The sequence below is a fragment of the Lepidothrix coronata genome, unplaced genomic scaffold (genome assembly GCF_001604755.1).
Source record: "Lepidothrix coronata isolate B3197 unplaced genomic scaffold, Lepidothrix_coronata-1.0 Scaffold78, whole genome shotgun sequence".
Taxonomy (NCBI): domain Eukaryota; kingdom Metazoa; phylum Chordata; class Aves; order Passeriformes; family Pipridae; genus Lepidothrix; species Lepidothrix coronata.
In genome coordinates, this window is record NW_016690258.1 from 526,447 (window position 1) to 545,999 (window position 19,553).

At 50.8% G+C, this 19,553-nt stretch overlaps 1 protein-coding gene across 1 annotated transcript in view; it reads right to left on the reverse strand.

Moving 5' to 3' along the window:
- The window catches only part of BSN (bassoon presynaptic cytomatrix protein), a 94,274-nt gene extending 76,828 nt beyond the window's left edge, over positions 1-17,446 (reverse strand). The window contains exon 1 of the mRNA XM_017819838.1: positions 17,397-17,446. Within this exon, the coding sequence (XP_017675327.1) occupies positions 17,397-17,446 (50 nt within the window). The remainder of the gene's footprint in view (positions 1-17,396) is intronic.
- Between the last annotated feature and the right edge of the window lie 2,107 nt (positions 17,447-19,553).

Genomic DNA, 19,553 nt, shown 5'->3' on the forward strand with positions numbered 1-19,553 from the left:
GATGTCCATGCAGGAAGAGGATCCTGCTGGAAATGTGTGTGCTGGGCGGTTTAAAAACAGTGAATGCCACCCAGATGAAATCAAAACAGAAAATACGAAATGGTGACTAGAAGCTGTCAGGGAGTATTTTATTGGATGGCAACACAAGCACTCTTGTGAAAGGCCACAGTGTTTAATAACTAGCTTTTGTGAGCAGTGGAAAAACCCTGTTCTCCTGCAGCTTTGTGCTCCAGGGTTGCTTTATCCCCGTCAAATAAGATGCAGCTTCTGTCAGGCGTTTTCCCGGTGACTGAGGCGTCCCTAATGCACATCTCCTGATGCTGACAGCGTACTTGAGCTCCTGCTCCAGGCTCCCAATCTGGGCAGTCATTTGAGTCCTTAACCTCCACCCACATACCTGTTCTCATAAATACAGAGGAATGTGATATCCTGGAGTCCTCTGCCTCCCTGTTACACCCCGCTGGGGCTGGGGTTCAAGGAGGGGCTGCCAGGCAGAAGGTGGCATAAGCCACTGACACTCAGCACACCAGACTCACCAGCTTCCCTAGAGGAATGATGCTGCTGTGGGGTGAGCAGCGCTGCACGCATGGTGTGCCAGCTTCCTCCTCCGGCCATGGTTTGGCAGGAGACAACACACCCAGAGCTGTTGCTGGTTTTTGCCTTCCTCTGAAAAGCAGAGGTCTGTGCCATCCATGGAAAGGCAACAATAACCAGGAGTTTTTCAGTTTACACAGTTACCACAAACCAGTTATTCTCTGTCTTATAGCACCGTGCCTAGTTCAGCTGAGAATCAGCAACAGGCAAACACATCAATGTCACTTACGCTGCCGCTCTATGAAGCACGGCTGTTGAGAAGCATCTGCCATCTTATTAGCTGAATCCTATATACTAGAAGAGAGGTTTATAACTGGTTTAAGCTCTAAATAAGCATTTGCTTGCTTATTTTCATTCCTGTGCAACTGCCTTTTTGGAAAGGTTTGTGAATCATTAGCAATTGCAGTTGGACTAGATGACCATTGAAAGTCCTTCCAACTGGAAATATTCTATTTTCTATCCTATTCTATTCTATTCTATCCTATTCCGTTCTTATCTGCTATGTGGCAAATAAGTACTTAATTTGCACCTCACTTGGCCCTGGTTGAGCCAAGAGCAATTTCCCTTAGGGCACTTTGCAACATAAAACCACAGCAATGGCTGTTCCCACCCACCAGCCCAATAACCCCAAACCCCCAAGGTCTGATGTCTACTAGTCACCCTACACAGACCACAATGAACATCTGCAATTAAATGCAAGGCTACTGATCCCCACAGAGCCCAAAGCAGCCTCTATGAAGCCCAAGACCTGAACTGGAGTCAGGGCAGACTTTTCCATGTCTCACATGAGCCCTCACAAGCCATAAGGTCACTGAATGACCTGCAGACCACCCTCTGCTGCTCTGGGGAGCTGCTCTTTCAGCTGCTGATGCCTGAAATGTGTGGCCACCACTGTCAGGATCTTGGCCAAGCCCCTCAGAGCTACAGGCAAATTGGCTTGACAGAAGAGTCTGCAGATAATGATCTCAGTCCCATATATATCAAAGAGATTTCTTCTCGAATAGCTTTACAGAAGCAGGCACTATGAAGGCTCAAAGGTCTCCTTTTCAAGTGATATAACTGTTGCTGAGAACATTTACGATCTTGAACTTCAAAGCATTAAAATCTCTCGGGGATAAGGGGGGTGTCTGATGTCCATTTTGCTTCAGTGACAGGAAAAATCTGTTTCCTCTGTGATAGCAGAAAACTACATGTAAATCTTCCAGAGACAGACTAGAAGCCACTTCTTGATCACAATGCCATCAGCTGCATGGCATGAGAGGAGCAGTACAGCTCACTGCTGAGAGCCAGGAGCTTGCAGAGCATGAGCCTTGGCTCCACTGTGCCTGGGATGAACATGGAGATAGTAGAAAGGCCATGGGGTATCTAATCTCGCTCTGCCTCTCTCTGGGGACTTAGCAAGCATCTGGAAGATCCAAAGCAAGAAGGAATGGTAGCTCTTTCATTGAATGGGTGCAGTCAGAAGGTCAGCTTTGGACCATCAGTGCAGGTGAAGCCCAGCCTTGGAGCCCTTGGGAAGAGCTGGAGGGAGGGGAGGCACTGGGCACCCCAGCTGCTGCCCACAAGGACACTGCCAAAGAGAGGATGGTCAGAAGGTCCGGGCCCATTAAATACCCCTGGTTAGGCACACCACACTCCACAATAATTCAGGTGATGCTCGATGTGGCATGCTGCAGGATGGACAGTAAAGTGGGCTGCTGCCTGCAGAGCTCCTCTCCTCTATATTGCAGAACTCTGCAAGGCAATGATGAAGAGCTCTGCCCCAGAGATACAGCCCTGTGGCCAACACCAAGGAGCACACAGGGAAAGTGCAGCTAAAATGGGGATAAACGTCCCCAGGAGCCCTGGGGAGGTGTGGGCTGGAGCTGTCTCTTCTTCCATCTGATTTCCACCCAGCTACTTGATGTGTCGCCTCCGTATCCTTCCCCGGTCCAATTGATTGCCATCAGCAAGTCATTTATGTGTGTTAAAATTATATAAAAGAGCCATGACAATCTTGAAAATATACTGTGAGCTGCAGAAAGGACAGGGATGACAGGGAAAGTACCCCAGGTGAGGAGCAGCCACTCCCCTCTGCCTCCATCCACTCACATCCTATACCCAAGCTCCAGAAATTAAAGAGTAGAAGAGTTGATTGCCTCAGCCACATTTAACTGAAAGTCTTTGTCCCAGGAAAGCCAACACTATGAATTACTGTGCTGTATTTATGAAATGCCAGCAAAGCCAAAAGATAAACTATGGCATGAAGCTAAGGAATTTTTATGGCACATGGCTTATGAAAGCTTATCTTGTAAATCTGCAATTACAACCCACCCCCTTCTCAAAAGCCTCTCTGATTTTAATTAGCAGCGACACAATTTTTTGTTTAGGTCATTAACTATCCCCTGAAGCAATGCAGAATGGAACTGCTTGCTCTGGACATAGTCCTGCAACATGAAGGAGGCCTGCTCTGAGGTGCCAAAACTGACAGCACAAAGTTTCAGCAACAGTGACCACAATAAACTCAGCTTCGATCTATTTGCAAGACTGGAAAAAACACACAAATACATGACTACTGTAATTATCAGATATAACTGGGGAAAAAAAGAAATCAGAAAAAGTGAGAAGGTTTGTTAGAAAGAAATTAAAAGCAGCAGGTGGAAGGGTAAGAAAGGGAAGTTTCCATGGCACCTATTAGCAAAATGCTGTCAAGAAAGGGTTTAAGACATGGCCATAACAAGGCAATATCATTAAAGAACCGAGCTACAGGAGTGAAAGGCAATACTTCAAAAGGTAAAAATTTTATCCAGATGAGGAAAAAACAAACAAACCCAAAATTTTAGCATATTAAATTTGAAGACCAAATGAAGCATACAAAAAAAAAATGTCTTAAGGAGCAACTTGTAAATTGGGGAAAAAATTATTTTCTAAAGCTTTAGGAATATGAAATCCACCAAAGAATCTGGAAAACCTAAAGAAGACTGAAATGCAGCAGAAATATTTAAGAAATGCAAGACTGTAAAAGAAAAAAATAAATCAAACCTTTGCCATGTTGTTTGCTAAGGAGAAATTTATGAAGGTTCCCACACCAAAATCCTTTCATATACAGGATTAGCCTGAAAAACTGCCTCAGTGGGAGAATTGTTAGGATAAAAATCTATAAAGAAGGAGGGAAAAAGAAGCGAAAGATGATAAAATAAGGGGAAGCCGCCTTGCAGGTTAATAACTGATCAGGATTTACGACGCCAAGGATAGAGGCAGATGGTCAGGTTTTCACAAGCAGAGGTGCAGGATCTTGCCCTGGGATAAATGGGATATATTCATAAACGGCCTGGAAAGAGGGAGGATAATGAAAGGACAAGTTTGCTGAGCCATGCAAATTTATTCAGAGTATTCAAAGCTAAAGCTGAATGCAAGGAGCTGTAGAAGGCTCTCCTGAACTGGATGCCTCGAAACACTGTGGCAGGTGAAATCCAAGGTCAAGAAATGCAGAGTAAAGCACAGAAGAGAAGACAGCCATAGCCACACATAGTGATGGGCTCTAAATGAGACACTGGTGCTCTGCAGAGTACTGCAAGCCATTTTGGGCCATTCTCAGAAAACGTCAATTCGATGCTCGTCAACAAATATAGAACAATCCACCCCCCAAAAATACACAATTAAGTTATTTTGGGAAAAATGCCTTTTGGAAAGCAATTCAAAGAGAAGAGCAGAGGCAGCCAGTTCCCTTGACTTGCTGCCGGCTGCCCTCCCTCCAGTGGCACAAAGATCTGGTTTTGCAAGGCTCCCCTTTGCATTCAGGCTCAGCTCCATCCAGGAGCTGGAGGGATTCCTGCAGGTGATGCTGGGCTGCGGAAAACTGCTCCAATGTGAGCACAGGTGGGTAAAAGGGAGTCAATCCCAGGGGTCTGGCTCCACCAGGACAGCATTCCCAGTCATGTCCACATCAGCCAAGGATGCCCACGCTTCTACAAAACCTCCAGCAGCAAGAAGTTGGTATTCAACCATTACGGAGCTGGGAAGACTGCAGGGCCCTTTCTTTGGATGAGTTCCACCCATGCTCCAAAATTAAAAGCTGATGCAAAAAAATGTATCATTATCCATCTCCATGACAGCTTGAGTCAACCAAACTCAGCCCAGAACGAGGAACAACACTCATTCCAGGCAAAAAAAAATAGGAAGATCCATCAGAAAGAGAAGTGCTGTTAAAAAAGAGGCAGTAATGACAGACCAGAAAGAAACCGGTTTGTATTTTTAGAAAAAGGAAAAAAGAACCCAGTTAAAACAGCAATTTCCAAGAGAGGAAATCAGTCTGCCATACTGCAGAGAGATGAACAGCTCCTGGTGACTGCGCAGCAACCGAAAAATCCTGACTTTGCATCCTCGTTTGTTTGAGCCCGAGCAAACGAAGCACAAGACCTGTCTTTCTGTGTGTGTCTCTGAAAAACTATAGCATTTTTATCCATCCTGCTGTTGTGTCTTTGCACCTCAGAGCATTTTGGCCATCTCATATTTGTCCCTCTAACTCTTCCCCACTTGGGTCTTTAATTCTGTTTTTCCGTCGTTGCCTCAAGTTACCAGGAGAGTGGATATTTGAGGTGTGGAAGAACAATCAAGAGAATATCATTTAGGCAGGGACCGAGGAAACAGTGATCAACTGATCCTCCCTGCAGAGCCCCAAGCACTGCATACGTGGAAAAACACAGGGAAAAACTGATGAGCCCACATGTTCTTGTGAGGAGGAGAGATCCGTGTCCAACATGGCTAGATGCCTTTTAACAAAAACTTCACATCAGGTTGTGTTTCTCAGAAACTCTTCTCAGCTCTAGAGGTTTCTCCATCCCTGACATTCTCCACACCAGCACACACAGTGTCTGTTACTGGAGACAAGACTGGGATTGCAAGTGGCTGGTGGGGACACTGCCCTGGGGCTGGCAGAGGATGGGCTCAGTATTGGTGTTTGTGTGTCTTAGATTTGCACTTTCTGGTTTTCAGAGATTTGAATCGGAAGCTGAAATGCGGATGGCAAACCAAACCTGGAATTAATTACATTTTTGTGTGTAAAGCTCGTTATTCACAAGAAGAAAGGTAAAGCAAACCCAAGGAATAACACATTACCAGTCCTGTCAGAGACAGCATCAACTTCAATATTTCAAAGCTGCTCAGTTTAAATGCACTTTTGAAATAGAAGAGTCTGAAATTCCCCTGCCAAATTCTTTATAGGATCAAAGGAAAACACTTCTCCAGCGTCTGCAATTCTTTGAGGAGCCTTGTCCCTGCCTGCATTTCCCTGCTGCACATACCTCAGCCCAGAACATTTGTCCCCAAAGAGACACAGGCATCTGCATATTTGATGTATCTGTTCTAACAGGAACCCTGGGAAGGCTTAGCTCGGCAGAAATGGCAGCAGGTAAAATTTAAGGCTTGAGAAGCTTAGTTGATAAGTGAAGCAGATTTTAGACATGTTGATAAGTAGACAGCACTTTATTCCCACCCAGAGTAGCTGGTTGATTTTTGTTCGCGTGTTTCGAAGAAAAAGAAAGACGTGATATTTTGTGAATTCAGAGTGTTTGGGCCTGTATTTTCAGTTAATGATAAATCAAAATTAACTTGCAATTACCAACATGAATTGGGTGAAACTGAGTTGTACAGCCAATAGGAATCCTATCCTAATCCATTAACCAGTGCTTAACATCCATTAACAACGCGGGAGGAGGAGATACTGGAAGATGAGGAAGGTGGATAAAATAAAGCAGAAAAGGGATGCCTAAGGAGACACTTTTTTAGAGTTTCCTCCCAGAGGGATGTTTCTGGATACCTTATTTTTACCAGTGGCATCTAACATAGTGATAGGCATCACCTTTCCACTCCAATAGGAACTGCTGTTCTGTTGTTACTGCAGTGTGCAACCAGGCAAAACCTCACCTACAAATGGGCTTTACCTGCTCTGAGAATCATCACCACCACGAAAGGTTCTATATAAATGGAAACAACCTCTCCTCCTGGTGTGCTCCCCAGCTAAAGGATTCCCAGGCAAAACATCCACAACAACTTACAGACAAGTAGGAAAAGGAGGAAGGCTTGGAAATTTCCATTCCTTGGGACTACAGATCTGCCCTGAATACAAAGGGATGGTCGATTTACAGCGGTGAGCAGCACCCAGCATCACCTCCTCACGTCCGCCGGCATCGGGAGTGCTTACGGAGAGCTGCCGGTGCCGCCTGGCCCCGGCACAATGTGCTCCTGCACTATCTGCTGCAGACATCTCCCAGGTTCATATTAGAGTCGATGCAGCCCACGGATGTGTTCGAGTCCGACAGTGATTCCCCCACTCTCCCAAGAGCCATTCCCAGCAGAGGAACAGAGGAGCACGGAAAAGGTCCACAAGAGCAGCGTTCCAAAGGATCGCTGCCGACGCCTGCCCGGGGTGTTGGGAAATCCAGCGGTGAGCGGGGAAAAAGAAACCCAAAATAAGGTGGCTTAGCATTGTTGGGCAGGAGACAACAAAGCTGAGGAACCTGAGAGGAAATATAGGAAAGATCTGCTCACTTCAAAGACAACACAAGGTTCTCTGCATCCTATTGCTGGTTCTACAGGAACTGTATTAATGGGTCCCAAACCCAGAACCCTGCAAGTCTCAGACTGGCAATTAATAACACAGCAGAAATTCACAGAATCATAGAATGGTTTGGGTTGGAAGCAACCTTAAAGATCACCTCATTCCAATGCCCTGCCATGTGCAGGGACACCTTCGACCAGATGAGGTTGCTCTAAGACCCGTCCAACCTGGCCCTGAACACTTCCAGGGACGGGGCAGCCACTTCTCTGGCAAGCTGTCATAGACGAACTACTAAAATAGCCTACGGAAAAATTAAAGTGGGAAAAAACGCATTTACTCCATCCTGTAGACTTGGAGGTTATTGCTGAGCATGATGAGAACAGCTCAGGTTGTGAACACCTCTGGTGTTTAAGCCAACCAGACTAAACCCAGCCTGGCCGAGGCACCACGCGCCGGCATCACGGTGCCCAACTGCAGCACAGCTGTACCTGGAAAGGCTGCAAACCATCAGTGTTTGCTCTGGCAGTTAACTGGGAGTTTAGTGTTTAAAGAAAAAAAAAAAAAAGGGAAAGAAAGAGAGAAAAAACCCAACCAAACAACAATTTGTCTCGCTAAGAAGATTAATAGGTGCATTTAAAGAAATCAGGCTGTAGGCTTAATGAGAGAGAGGCAGCAAAATCCTAAATGTGAGACCTCCTACAGTTTTTCAGTCCAGCTGTACAATCAAATAATAGTTTATGTAACTAGGATTGAAACAAAATAAATTAAAAGTAATTTCATGTTTCATCAAAGGAAAAAAGTACAGTTCAGAGTTGACGTGGAAAAAGATCTAGTTCAGCTCTGCATTTTCCCCAGCCTTTCATAAGCTTTGTATTATCAGCTGATTTGATTTTTTTTTCACAAGAGGAAGGCAAATTACCAAGTCCCTTAAGAACTTATTATACATTTCCAATATTCAACTATTCCTATTTCATAACTCGTAACTTCACATATCTATAACTGAAATGTTTTCTTTAGGAGATGAAAGAAAGAAAAAAAAAAAACCTGTTGTTTTTCCTGGGCTGAAATTTGTTTTTTTCTAGTTAAATAATAATTAAAAAAAAAAAAAGAAAAAGTGGTTAACAGCTACAACATGTCAATCTTTGAAAGTAATTCCCACGCACAATTCCACCCTTCTCCAGACATTAAATATGGCAAAATCTCTTTGCATTCCTCACGTCTAGACTGATGAAGGAAGCATAAGCTATGAACATACTCTCTCTCCTACTGGGAAGCCCATGGCAGACCCAGTTGGGTGTCAGGTGGGGTGCTGAGAGGTGCAGGACCCTCTGGATTCATTTAATAGCTGAAGAAGACACGTTGATTTCACACCCACATACAACTTCCAAGGATGGAGCACCCTGAGTCCATGCCAGAAGTGGCTGCGTACTTCAAGCATCTCCTAAAAGGTCTCAAAATCCATAAATAAAGGCAAATTTCAAAACAAATCCCCACATTTATGATGCTATAACCCTCAGGACCGATTCTGCAAATGGATGTCCACTGGAACCAGGCTCTGAGCCTCTCAGCCCCATATCATCTCAGCAGCTGGAGAAGTCTGTGAGCCCCCATTGCCAGGAAAGACTCAAAACAGGCTAAAAAGCAATATTCTCTTGGCAGGCAAGGAAACAAAGAGAAAAAAAGGTTCAAAGGCTGCTCTTGGCTATTGACATCTGGCCTCTGCAAGTGTCCCTACCCCGTAAGGCCCACATAGCTGTCTGTGCCTCCGGCACCCTGCATGCAGGAGGCCCTGCCAACCCCGGATGCCCTGGCTGAAACACAGGATTTTGTCACATCTGCACCGAATGACATTTTGGTTCACGGTGATTTTCCTTCTGCAGCCTTCAGAGGAGCTGTCAAATCCTCATCTGAAAGCTACTCAGCATGGGAAAGTGCTTTGTCACGTCTGAAATCCTGTGGTCCCTGTCAGGTCCTGGAGCCAAGTGAAGAATGGTTAGTCATACCTGCCCAAAGCCCCTCAAAATTCAGCAACGTTTCCCAAGCAGCATGGATGCATTTTCTGTACAGCATCTGCTTGCTCTAAGTTTAGTTATAGCTGTCAAAAAAGGGAGAAACCCTCTGAGAGGAGGGCAGGAAATGCTCTTCTCATGAGCAGCACCTAAGCATGAGCAGCAGAAGAGGCTCAGATGGCTGGAGGTGTGGTGGGCAGTAAGTCACAGGAGATGACAATCTGCAACTCACACAGGGGTTCAGAAGCTGCAGGACATCCCAGGCAGAAGTCAGAGCCCAGCACTGAAGCCTGCTGACAGAGAACAAGATACCGCTGAGAAACACAGGGGTGGCCTCAGCAGTGTTCAGGGAGCAGAGGAAAAGCTCCTCATGGTCCAAGGAGCCTGTGCAGAGGTTGCTGCAACTCGGGAAGTCACTGCATAACTGCCATGCAATGAGCAGACTTGGTGTCCAGAAGATGTCCTTCCTTACCACCTGGCTGTGAGCATGGAGAGGGGCACGGTGGACCAGGGTGGGACCATCACATCATCTCCAGAGGCTCAGCTTTGTGTTCCGACCGTCTGGTCAGTGTGAAGCCATTCCCCCTTGCCCTGTCACTCCAGGCCCTTGTCCAAAGTGCCCTCCAGGTCTCTTGGAGCCCCTTTAGGCACTGGAAGGGACTTTAAGGTCTCCCTGGAGCCTTCTCTTCAGGCTGAACATCCCCAGCTCTCCCAGCCATAGGAGAAGAGTATCTCATTTAAGATCTTAGTTGTTACCTCGTTAGTGGGGGTGTCATGGGGTGTTACCAGCAGGTAATGGCCCAGAGGTCTCCCTTGGTCCTGTGCTCCCACCTTTGCCCACCAGCACCTTACACACCCCACTACAGTCGTTTGGCTCTTGGACAACCACGCCCACCATCAGGGAGCATTAACAGTCTCCAAGTGGAGACACTCCTCTTGTTGCTCTAGGGAGAAGTGTAAAGGCTCTTCCTCCCATCAGGAAGCACAGGGCAGGCTGCTGAGTGTGTTTTCAGGAAGGACTGTTGCTGCAGGGGATGCTAAGGACAGGGACAGGAGAGAGGTCTGGGGATAGACTGGGCAGGAGAGGGTTTTTTTTGTAGCTCTTCTTGGAAGATGCCTAAGTCACTCAACCACATTAAATTTTTCTTCTATAGACAATGACCTAGAAACACAACTAAATCATTTTTGACAAAAGAGAATGCACCAAAGTATTTAATCACATCTTCAGGGGGAATCAAGCCAGTAAGAATGGCTAATCTGCTGCTCATCACAGAAACTATAGTTTTGGGCTGAGGGGGACTATATTTTTGGAAGCTAGGCTTTTATTTAAGCCTTCTGTGATCATATATCCCATTACACCCTCTGGTAAACTGCTTCTACACTTATTTATGATCACTGTCAACATACATTTCATTGCCATTTGGCTAGCTTGGACCTCTGAACTCCAGATTTTGGTTTGCCTTTGCTAGCCATTGTAATGATCTTTACCACCCAGCACCAGCAGCCAGGCTGGAGGACACACATCTTCCTCATCTCCAGTCAAACCATGGCACTTAAATAAATTGTGAAAAAAAAAAGAGGAAACAAAATAAAAATCACATTCAGAGGGGCTTTTCTTGATTTGCCTCTGGGGAGCTCAGCATGGGCAGGGAGCTGCTGTCTCCTGCCCCATCAATGTGTTTTCCCCAGTCTGTCAATGGGCTGGGGTCTCTCTTCGATATCAAACACACATTAGGAAAGCTACAAAGAGGCCAAGAGTCAGTGAGACACCACCATCAGTGTAGTTAAGTAATCTCTGGTTTTAAACACGAGCAGAACACGGGTGAGGAGCCCCCCAGGGACATGCCTTCAGCCCTATTATAAAGCACAGGCCAGTGTTAATTAGGATGCAGCGATGCTGCTCACTCTTGTTGGCTCCTAAATAGCTGGTTGGAGGTGCTGGGTGCTCTCAGTGAGGAGCCAGCTCACTGTTCTCATAAAAACTTCCCAGCATCAGTGACATGAAAAGCGGTACGGCGTGCCCAGCCATGACTGACAGGCTGCACAGCAGTGCCTCGGGGTCACACTGGAGCTTAGCACCTCCAGGCACTCAAAAAGACAAAAAAACCTTGTCCATAAGTACAGTCGTGCCCATAGACTGATGCAAAAATAACAAATCTGTCATTCAAACAGACATCTGAAAACACAGGGATGGCTCAACAGCGACGATCTCAATCTCAAGAATAACGGTTGTGGGACTGGGGTGACCAGCAGCACTTGCTGTCACTCACCAGCAAAAAAACCACTTGAGGAACATCCTGGAGCAGTGACGCTCATCAGCAAAGATGGTGTGATAATCTTAGTGCCACGTTCAGCGAAAAACCAGAACACCTTTGCCATGGAGCCACTTCACTCTACTGAGCTACCAGTTCTTGGGAAGCGCTGTTTGCACCCTGACTGCCTGTCCCATCCTCCCCAAGGGTCAACTCTAGGAAATTAGTCTAATACTGGAAAAGGATTTCTGGAAAAACACCCTTGGCCAGCAGTGAGCCATGGTGCCAGCCCTGGCTGGGGAAGCTGAAGACGGCTGTGCAGAGAGGCTGGGTGTGTGGCAGGCAGGCTGTGGTGTTCTGCCAGGTTGTCCAGATGCACATCAAGTATTCCCCAGACTCACATAAACTGTGGGAATATGCCACAGCACTGACTATCTGTTTGCACTGAATTGGAAACATGATGGGAAACATCAAGTATGTGCTCGATTCACATGGCAGAGAGAAGAAACAGTTTTATTCAGGCACATGGGAGAAGCAGAAGTGGAGAGGCAGAAGTCAGCCCATTGTGCTGCACAGGGTGACCCATGGTGTGGAGGGACCCACTGGCCCCAACAGTCACTCGAGCTGTGGCATCATTCCTGAGCATCAGCAGAAAAATCATAGAGTGGTTTGGGTTGGAAGGGACCTTAAAGATCATCTTGTTCCAACCCCCTGCCATGGGCAAGGACACCTTCCACTAGAAGGCTGACCATCAGCACTGGGATTTCCAGTGCAAAGGACACAAACTGTGCCAGAAGGAGCCAAAGAGTCCTCCAACCAGCACAAGCCAACAAAGCAAAGGAAATCGACCCTTGCAAATTCTTCTACATCCTTCCCTCTGAGCAGAAGTGGATGCTGTAGGGACATCCCCAGCATCCTCTGGCCCAGCAAAAGCAAGGGGTAAAGAGCCATACCCCCAGCATGCCATCCAGGCTGGTTCCAGCAGTGAGAAAACCCCGACCTGAGAAGCAGATTGCAAATCTGTGTATTTGTTTTGGAAATAAAGGCATTAATATTTGATGCCAAACACTGTGAATATTGATGAGCACATTCGCAGAAGAGGTTTTGGAGTTACTTAAGCACCCAGAATTGTGCCGTCTGGACTCAATGGCCTAATGGCTGCTGTCAGAGCCATCAAAAGTATGCAAAGCACCACACCACAGCCAGCACCACCTGCCCACCACAGGAGGGAGGAGGAACTGAAGCCCAGAGGGGTATTTTACACCACAAATATTTTGACTTGATCCGTCACATACACCATTTTCTACTCCTCCTTTTCCCTTCTATTTTGCTCACACAAGTTTGATGAGCTCGAAATGTTGTGCATCTGTTAAACTTCACTCAAACCCAGCCTCAGCTCCCTCCTGACCCTCCAAATGCCTTAGACCAAATAGTACTCACTAAGCACGTGTTTGTGTGTGTCAGGCTTTTCCAGAGTGCCAGTCCATGGTTCAGCCAGGAAAAGCCTACTTTCATATTTGAGTTTTCCAGCAATGCCTCTGACAGTGATGCCTCTGCCCCTCATCCTGCTCAGACCCTTTGGGGAGAGCAGTGCATGGAAACGAACACAGAGCTGGCTCTCCAGGCGAGAGCCCTGTGCACAGCCTGACTTCCCATCACACAGCCTGGTTTTATTTCTAGCACAGCTGTATGAAAATGGACATCAACTGCTCGTTTCTGCAAGCTTGGGAAAAGTGCCCATTTAAAAAAGAAACGTGCAAACTCGTTTGTTTTGTTTTTTAATTACCTGTGTGTATGAACTTATTACCTCTTACTGTGATGGTACTTACGGCAAGCAAAACAAGCCTATACCCAGCACACACAAGCAAGAAAAGGAAGAAGGGAACATCCACATTGCATTGGTTTTACCACAGTTTCTCCAGTTTAAAGGGCTCTCTCTTTCAGTTCTGTCCCTCCTATACTCTTCCCTATCACCAGATCTTTTACTTCAAGCTCCACCACCTGCCAAACAAAGCGATGCTGAATGTAACAGTGGGGTAAATGGGACCAACACTCGCCTTGACGTTGTTCCAAGCCAAGGGAAGGCTCTGGGGGAGCAGGTGCAGCCCACGGGGGAGGTGCTGCCATTCAGTACTGAAAACTTCCCTTCTTGGTCACTTCGAGACCTTCCGCTCACAGCAAGCCTACCTTGAAGCTTTAGAAATACCGGGGTATGACCCACAGTGTGGAAAACAAGCTCCCTCCCAGCCTTGCAGCCCAGCACCCAGCCTGGCTGCTGGCAATGTGCATCTGCCAGCTCCAGAGAAACAGTGATGATAAAAGCACTGCTGCTCCCTCTGACAGCCCCTGAATTTGTGGCCAGTCCTCAATGCTTCCCAGGAGACCAACTCTCTGACCCCCTCCCATCCTTCAGCTTGAGCTCACACATCCAGGTGTCAAAAAGTCTTTTACGAGCTCCACAGCTGAGCAGCAGAGAGGCTGAAAACCTGAATGAATCAGGCATAAATCAGACACAAATACTATCAGAAGCAGCAATAAAGTCTCTCTTCAGGATACCAGGAAAACCAGCAGTCTAAAGCACTGTGCCCCAAGCCACGGTTCTGAACTTGGGAGCATCCCTGCTCTGCCATCCAGCCCCTTTTCATCCATCCATCAAGCTGCACCATGAAATGATCTTGTCCCTTCTGCTTAGGAGGTCTCTCTGGAGGAGCAGACTAGGACTTACCGGGCACTGCAAAGTTTTCAGTCCAAATGCAACTGCAACCAATTTGGGTTCATTTGATCCTACAGGTTAATGACACTCCAGCTTTTCATCTTTCAGGCCACAGAGGCTTTGTTCAGGCAGACCAGCAGCAACCCTTCTCTCTCTTCTGATGCAGCCTCTCCTTGCCTGAGTACCAGAGCTGGGCACAACCCCCTCAGATGGGATTCTAGCAGCACCTAGCACAAGGGTGAGGTCTGCACTGAAAACACCTCACCTGATGCAATCCTGCACCACAATGGCCTTTTCCAGAGCTGCATCCCACTGGCAGAGCAAAAATGCCCCATGGCTGAGCACTGCTCCCAGCTTCCAGCCAACCTCCAGCTCCCTTGAGCCTCATCAAAGCACACAAGTAGGAAATCAAAGTTTCTAAATAGCGGTATATATTGTAACCTGGTGAGATGTTACTTCCGTGGGATGGTTTCTACTCTCTGAAGTCACTCCACAGTGTAGGAACAGTTCCCTAGAAACTGTTATTATGGATTTTAAATGAAGACCCTGAAATCCAGGGTACCCCCTATAAAGTATTCAGAGTATTTCCCTGTGTAACACAAAGCAAATTGTGAAAACTGACACAGGAGAGTCACACTACTATGGTTTTCACTGGCTTGTGTGTGGATTTAGGTTACTTAATTCAGAGGGAAAAAAAAATTGCTGAGACATTGAGGGAAACTCACTTTCCCTGGTCACCTGGGTTTTGTGAAGCAGCTCCTTTCTCACCGCACACTCGCTGTTCAGCCAGCACGAGCCATGCTGTGCTAAACCTTTCACAGCATCTGGTCTATCTTATGTGCCCACTCTTGCACCTCACAAAGATGACTTTCTTCTCGAGGCCTGTTTTTTCCTTCATTTCCACTTTGTTACCTTGCATTAAAATCCCTCGTTGTTATCTCAGCTCCCCATACCCCTCCCACGCTCAGGTTTTAACCACTGGCACAGCTCAGCACCGTCCCCATCCCACTGCTGCTCCGCAGCACAGCCCCACACGGCCCACCTCTTTAATTGCCTTAATTAATTGCAAGGGAGGGCAGCTCCCCGGCAGCAGCTTCCCAGGAGGCCCAGGAGCATCAGCTCAGCGTGCAAAGGCTGGAGCACGGCTGGAAAAAACAACCTGGCGTTTCTGGCAGGAGAGGAGCGCAGTCAGCCGGAGCTGCTGGACTGTGCTGCTCCACTCACCAGCCCCGTGTGCTCCAGGACCCCCAAAGCCCCCAGGACCCCCAGTCCTGTACAACAGCAAACACAGAGACCCGGGCAGTAAAGGGAGAGCAGTGCCAAAATCGGACAGAGACAGCAGACCTGCATGGCTCCCTCGGCTCATCTCGTTACAGCGGTCTAAGCAGCCCCGCAGGTATTTAATTTTAAATTGCTATGAGCAGCTACAAACAACTTCTCACCGGCAGAGCCTGAAGCAGAGGAGTCCACGACTCTCTAGCGAGGGGAGCTGGGAAAAACGTAAAGGGAAACAAGCACGGTTTCATTCAGGGGTATTTTTTCACGCTCCCTGTGCGAAAGCTCACAGGGATCTCACAGACAGCAGCGTGCCCGTGGCTTGGCCACCCTGTAGCATCCCTGAATCCTGCCTGGATGTTACGGTGCTGCCTGTGAGCGGCGATTGCAGCCCAGTGAGACGGAACCCACTGCCAGGCGAGACTGCAGCCTCCCGCCCAGGCTCCTGCCTGGATTTTCCCCGTTCAAAGCAACACGACTGGCAGCACCACCAGCGCTCCTCGCTGCCCAGGTGAGGCAGGGAGCCCGGAACGCTGCCACACGCCCAGGGCAAAGCGCCCGCCGAGTCCCCCGCATCCTTCCGTGCAACTTTCTGCTCCTCATCTTATATTTTTCCAGATAGGATGATATTTTAGGATTAGCTTTTTTTTTCTAGAGGAATATCTCCAATCCCACACCCGCTTCCGAAGCGTCTCCCTCCTGGCTGGCGCTGCCTGGCAGAGGGAGAGCGGCTCGGCGCGGTTCCCCGCAAGGTTTTGCACCGATGACTCCTGGCAGGGCTGCACGTCCCTCCTGTTACATAACGACCTTTCCCATTTGGTGCTGGCTCTGGTTGGGGTGGCCACATTTGGGGTGGCCACATTTGGGGTGCTCACGCGCCCCGGTGCTGTCAGCCATGTGCTGCCAGGCACTGTCCCCTCACCCCGACCAGACCCCCCAACCCTGAACCATGTTCCTCCCTCCTCCCAGCCCCTCTCTCCTCACTGCTGGACCTCTGCCCACCGGGCAGCACCCCGCTTTCTCCTGCCCCCCAAACACTACACACATCCCTGAGGGTATGCTGTCCATCTCCTGCATCCAGCCACAATCTGCACCCTCACCCTCCCCAGCACCCACGGGGGTCCTGGAGCTGCCAGCTCCCCCAGGGCTGCACCCTCCCACAGTGACCTCCTCGGGTGCCTCTGTCATCTCCCTGAGCCCCACTGCACCCTCCTCACCTGTCTTCTCCCTGCTGCCCACCCCCCGCAGCCACACCTGCTCTCTCTTCGGTGTGTGCCCCTGGCACACCCCTCTGTCACCTGCCTGCCTGTGTTTGCCTGCAGGTGCCTCGCAGACCTGCACCCTCTTGCCCGCATGGCCCCGGGCACCCCTGTACCCCACACAGCTGCACCAGCCCTGTACCCATGAAACCTGCACCCCACACAGCTACAACAGCCCTGTACCCATGAAACCTGCACCCCACACAGCTACAACAGCCCTGTACCCATGAAACCTGCACCCCACACAGCTGCACCACACGCCCTGCACCCACCACCCCTGTACCCACAAAACCTGCACCCCACACCCTCTGCACTCATCGCACCTGCAACCACCACTCCTGTACTCATGAAACCTGCACCCCACACCCCCTGCACCCACCATCCCTGTACCCACAAAACCTGCACCCACACCCCCTGCATCCACCGCCCCTTTACCCACGAAACCGGCACCCTACAGCCCTGCACTCAGCGCCCCTGCACTGCCCGTGCCCGCCCCACTCACACCGCTGCACCGGCACCCCCGAACACCTGCACCTGCCCCCGCCGCCCCGCACACCTGTGCCCCGCGCCCCGCCAGCCCCCACAGCCCCCCGGACCCCGCGCCCGCCCCGCCGGCCCGCCCGCGCCCCCGCCCCGCGCTCTGACCTGGGCCCGGCGGCGGGCGGGAGCTGTCCGCCGCCGCCCGGTGCTGAAGGCGGCTTGGCGGCAGCGGCGGCGGGCGGCGGCGGGGCCCCTGCGGCGGCGGCGGCGGCGGGCGGCAGCTGCCCGTCGTCGCCGCCGCCCTCCAGGCTGGCCTCGTTGCCCATGTCGGGCCGGGCGGGACCGGGACCGCGGCCGCTCCCTCAGCGCAGCGCCGCCCCCGCCGCCGCCATCAGCCCCGCGCCGCCATCGCCGCCCGCCCGCGCCGCCCCGCGCATGCGCCGCCCACCGCGCCCGCTCGCGCCGCGGGCACGCGCGCGCGCCCGCCGGGCCAATCGGCGCCCGCCCCGCGGGGCCCCGCCGGCACGTGCCCCCGGACCCCGCCCCGCCCCGCCCGCTGGCCAATGGGAGACCCGCGGCGCCTGCTCCCGGTGCCCGCCAGGCGGCGCCACGCGACAGCCCGAGCCCGCCGCCAATGGACCGCCCGCCCGCCCGCCGTGACGTCACGGATCGGCCGCCAATGGGCGCGCGCTCCCGCATGAGGTTACACCCGGCAGCCAATGGGCGGCCCGCTCAGCCGTGAGGTCACGGGTGCTGCCGCAGGACGTCACACACCGCCCACCAATGAACTCGTGTGCTGCCCCTGGATGTCACAGCCTGGCAGCCAATGAGCACCCGCCTTTCCATGAGGTCATGGGCTGCCCCAGGACATCACACCCTGACAGCCAATCAGTGCCTCACATGTTTGCGAGGTCGTGGACTGCCTTGGGATGTCAGTCTGACAGCGAATGAGCACCTGCCTCCCCAGTGATGTCATGGGCTGCCCCAGGACATCGCACCCTGACAGCCAATGAGTGTCCCAGGCTCTTGTGAGGTCATGGATTTCCTGAGATATCACACCCTGCCAGCCAATGATTGTCCTGCTCCCTGCGATGTCACATGCTCCTGGCCGATGAGGTCACGGGCTGTCCCAGGCTGTCACCCAGGCACTGGCTCCCTGTGAGGTCACACGTCCTGTGAGCAGAGTGGCTGTGGTGTGAGGTCACAGCGATGGAGCCCCAGCCAGTGACCACCCCCTGCCCTCAGGGTCACCCAGCACCCGGCCCGTGACCATCTCTGCCCGTCCCTGTCCTCACAGGGCCCAAACAATGGGTCACATGCTCTCCTTGAGCTCCACGCTCAGCCCGTGAGCTCCCAGCTGGTGCAGGGAGGTCACGGGATGCTCCGACAACCACCCCCGTCCCATGAGGTCACACGGCGCTCAGCCAATGGGCGCGCCCTCTCGGCGTGAGGTCACAGGCTGCCCGTGACGTCAGAGAGCAGCAGTGCCCGTGGGAACGCCCCAGCCCCGCCGGGGCACTACGACACCACACCCGCACTTAACGAGGGGGGCGGTAATTAACGGTAATTGGCGGTGCGGTGTCAGTGTTTCCCCATGAAGGGGTCCCCGCTGCCACCCCGCGACTCCCGCTGCCCACACCGGGGGGCACAAGGAGAACCCCCCTCGATGGGACCCCGGCGGGGACGGGAGGTGCCCGCGGGAGCGGCAGCCCCGCCGGAGCCGAGACCCGACACAGCCCGGCGGCTGCTTTTTATGGGCTGTGAGTCAACACACACGCGCTAAATCCCAAAATAAACGTGGAACTGGGGCTGGTCTCACCTCTACTCGCACCAAAATAGAAACCGGCTCCTACAAGCCCCGGGAAAACGGCACCTCTGCCCCTGCCCTGCCGGCTCTGCATCCCCCAGCCCAGGGAAGGGGGTGCCGGCAGCTGGAGCAGGTGTGGGGCGTGGAAGATGTAATACAGGAGGAAGACAGCTTTGAAGGAGCTGAAATCACCGAGGAAGAGTAAAACGGCTTCAGTTCTGGGTGGGGGGAACATGTATGTGCAATAAACCAGAACAAAACCACGTCAGAAACAACTTCCAGAAGCAGCAAGTCCATGGAAAGTGAGAGTGCAGGAATGTATCAAAGGGGTCAGGAATGAGCAGGTGGCCAGAGCAAGCAAAATACTTGTTTGGGGTTTTTTTCCTGTTTACCCCAAACACAGAAGATGCAAAATACGCAGCTTAAACCCAGCAGAGGCTGGAGCAGCCTCCAGCAGCAGCCTCCAGCACAGGCAGTGCCCAGCCAAGGTACTCGCATCGTGGTGCCAAAACCTAGGAAAGCAGGCAGGTGGTATTGGCTTAGGAGATCGTGGGAGATGGAAGAACACGGCACCCAGGCACACAGCAGGCAGAGCTAACACCAAGTGACATGGAAATCACAGGATG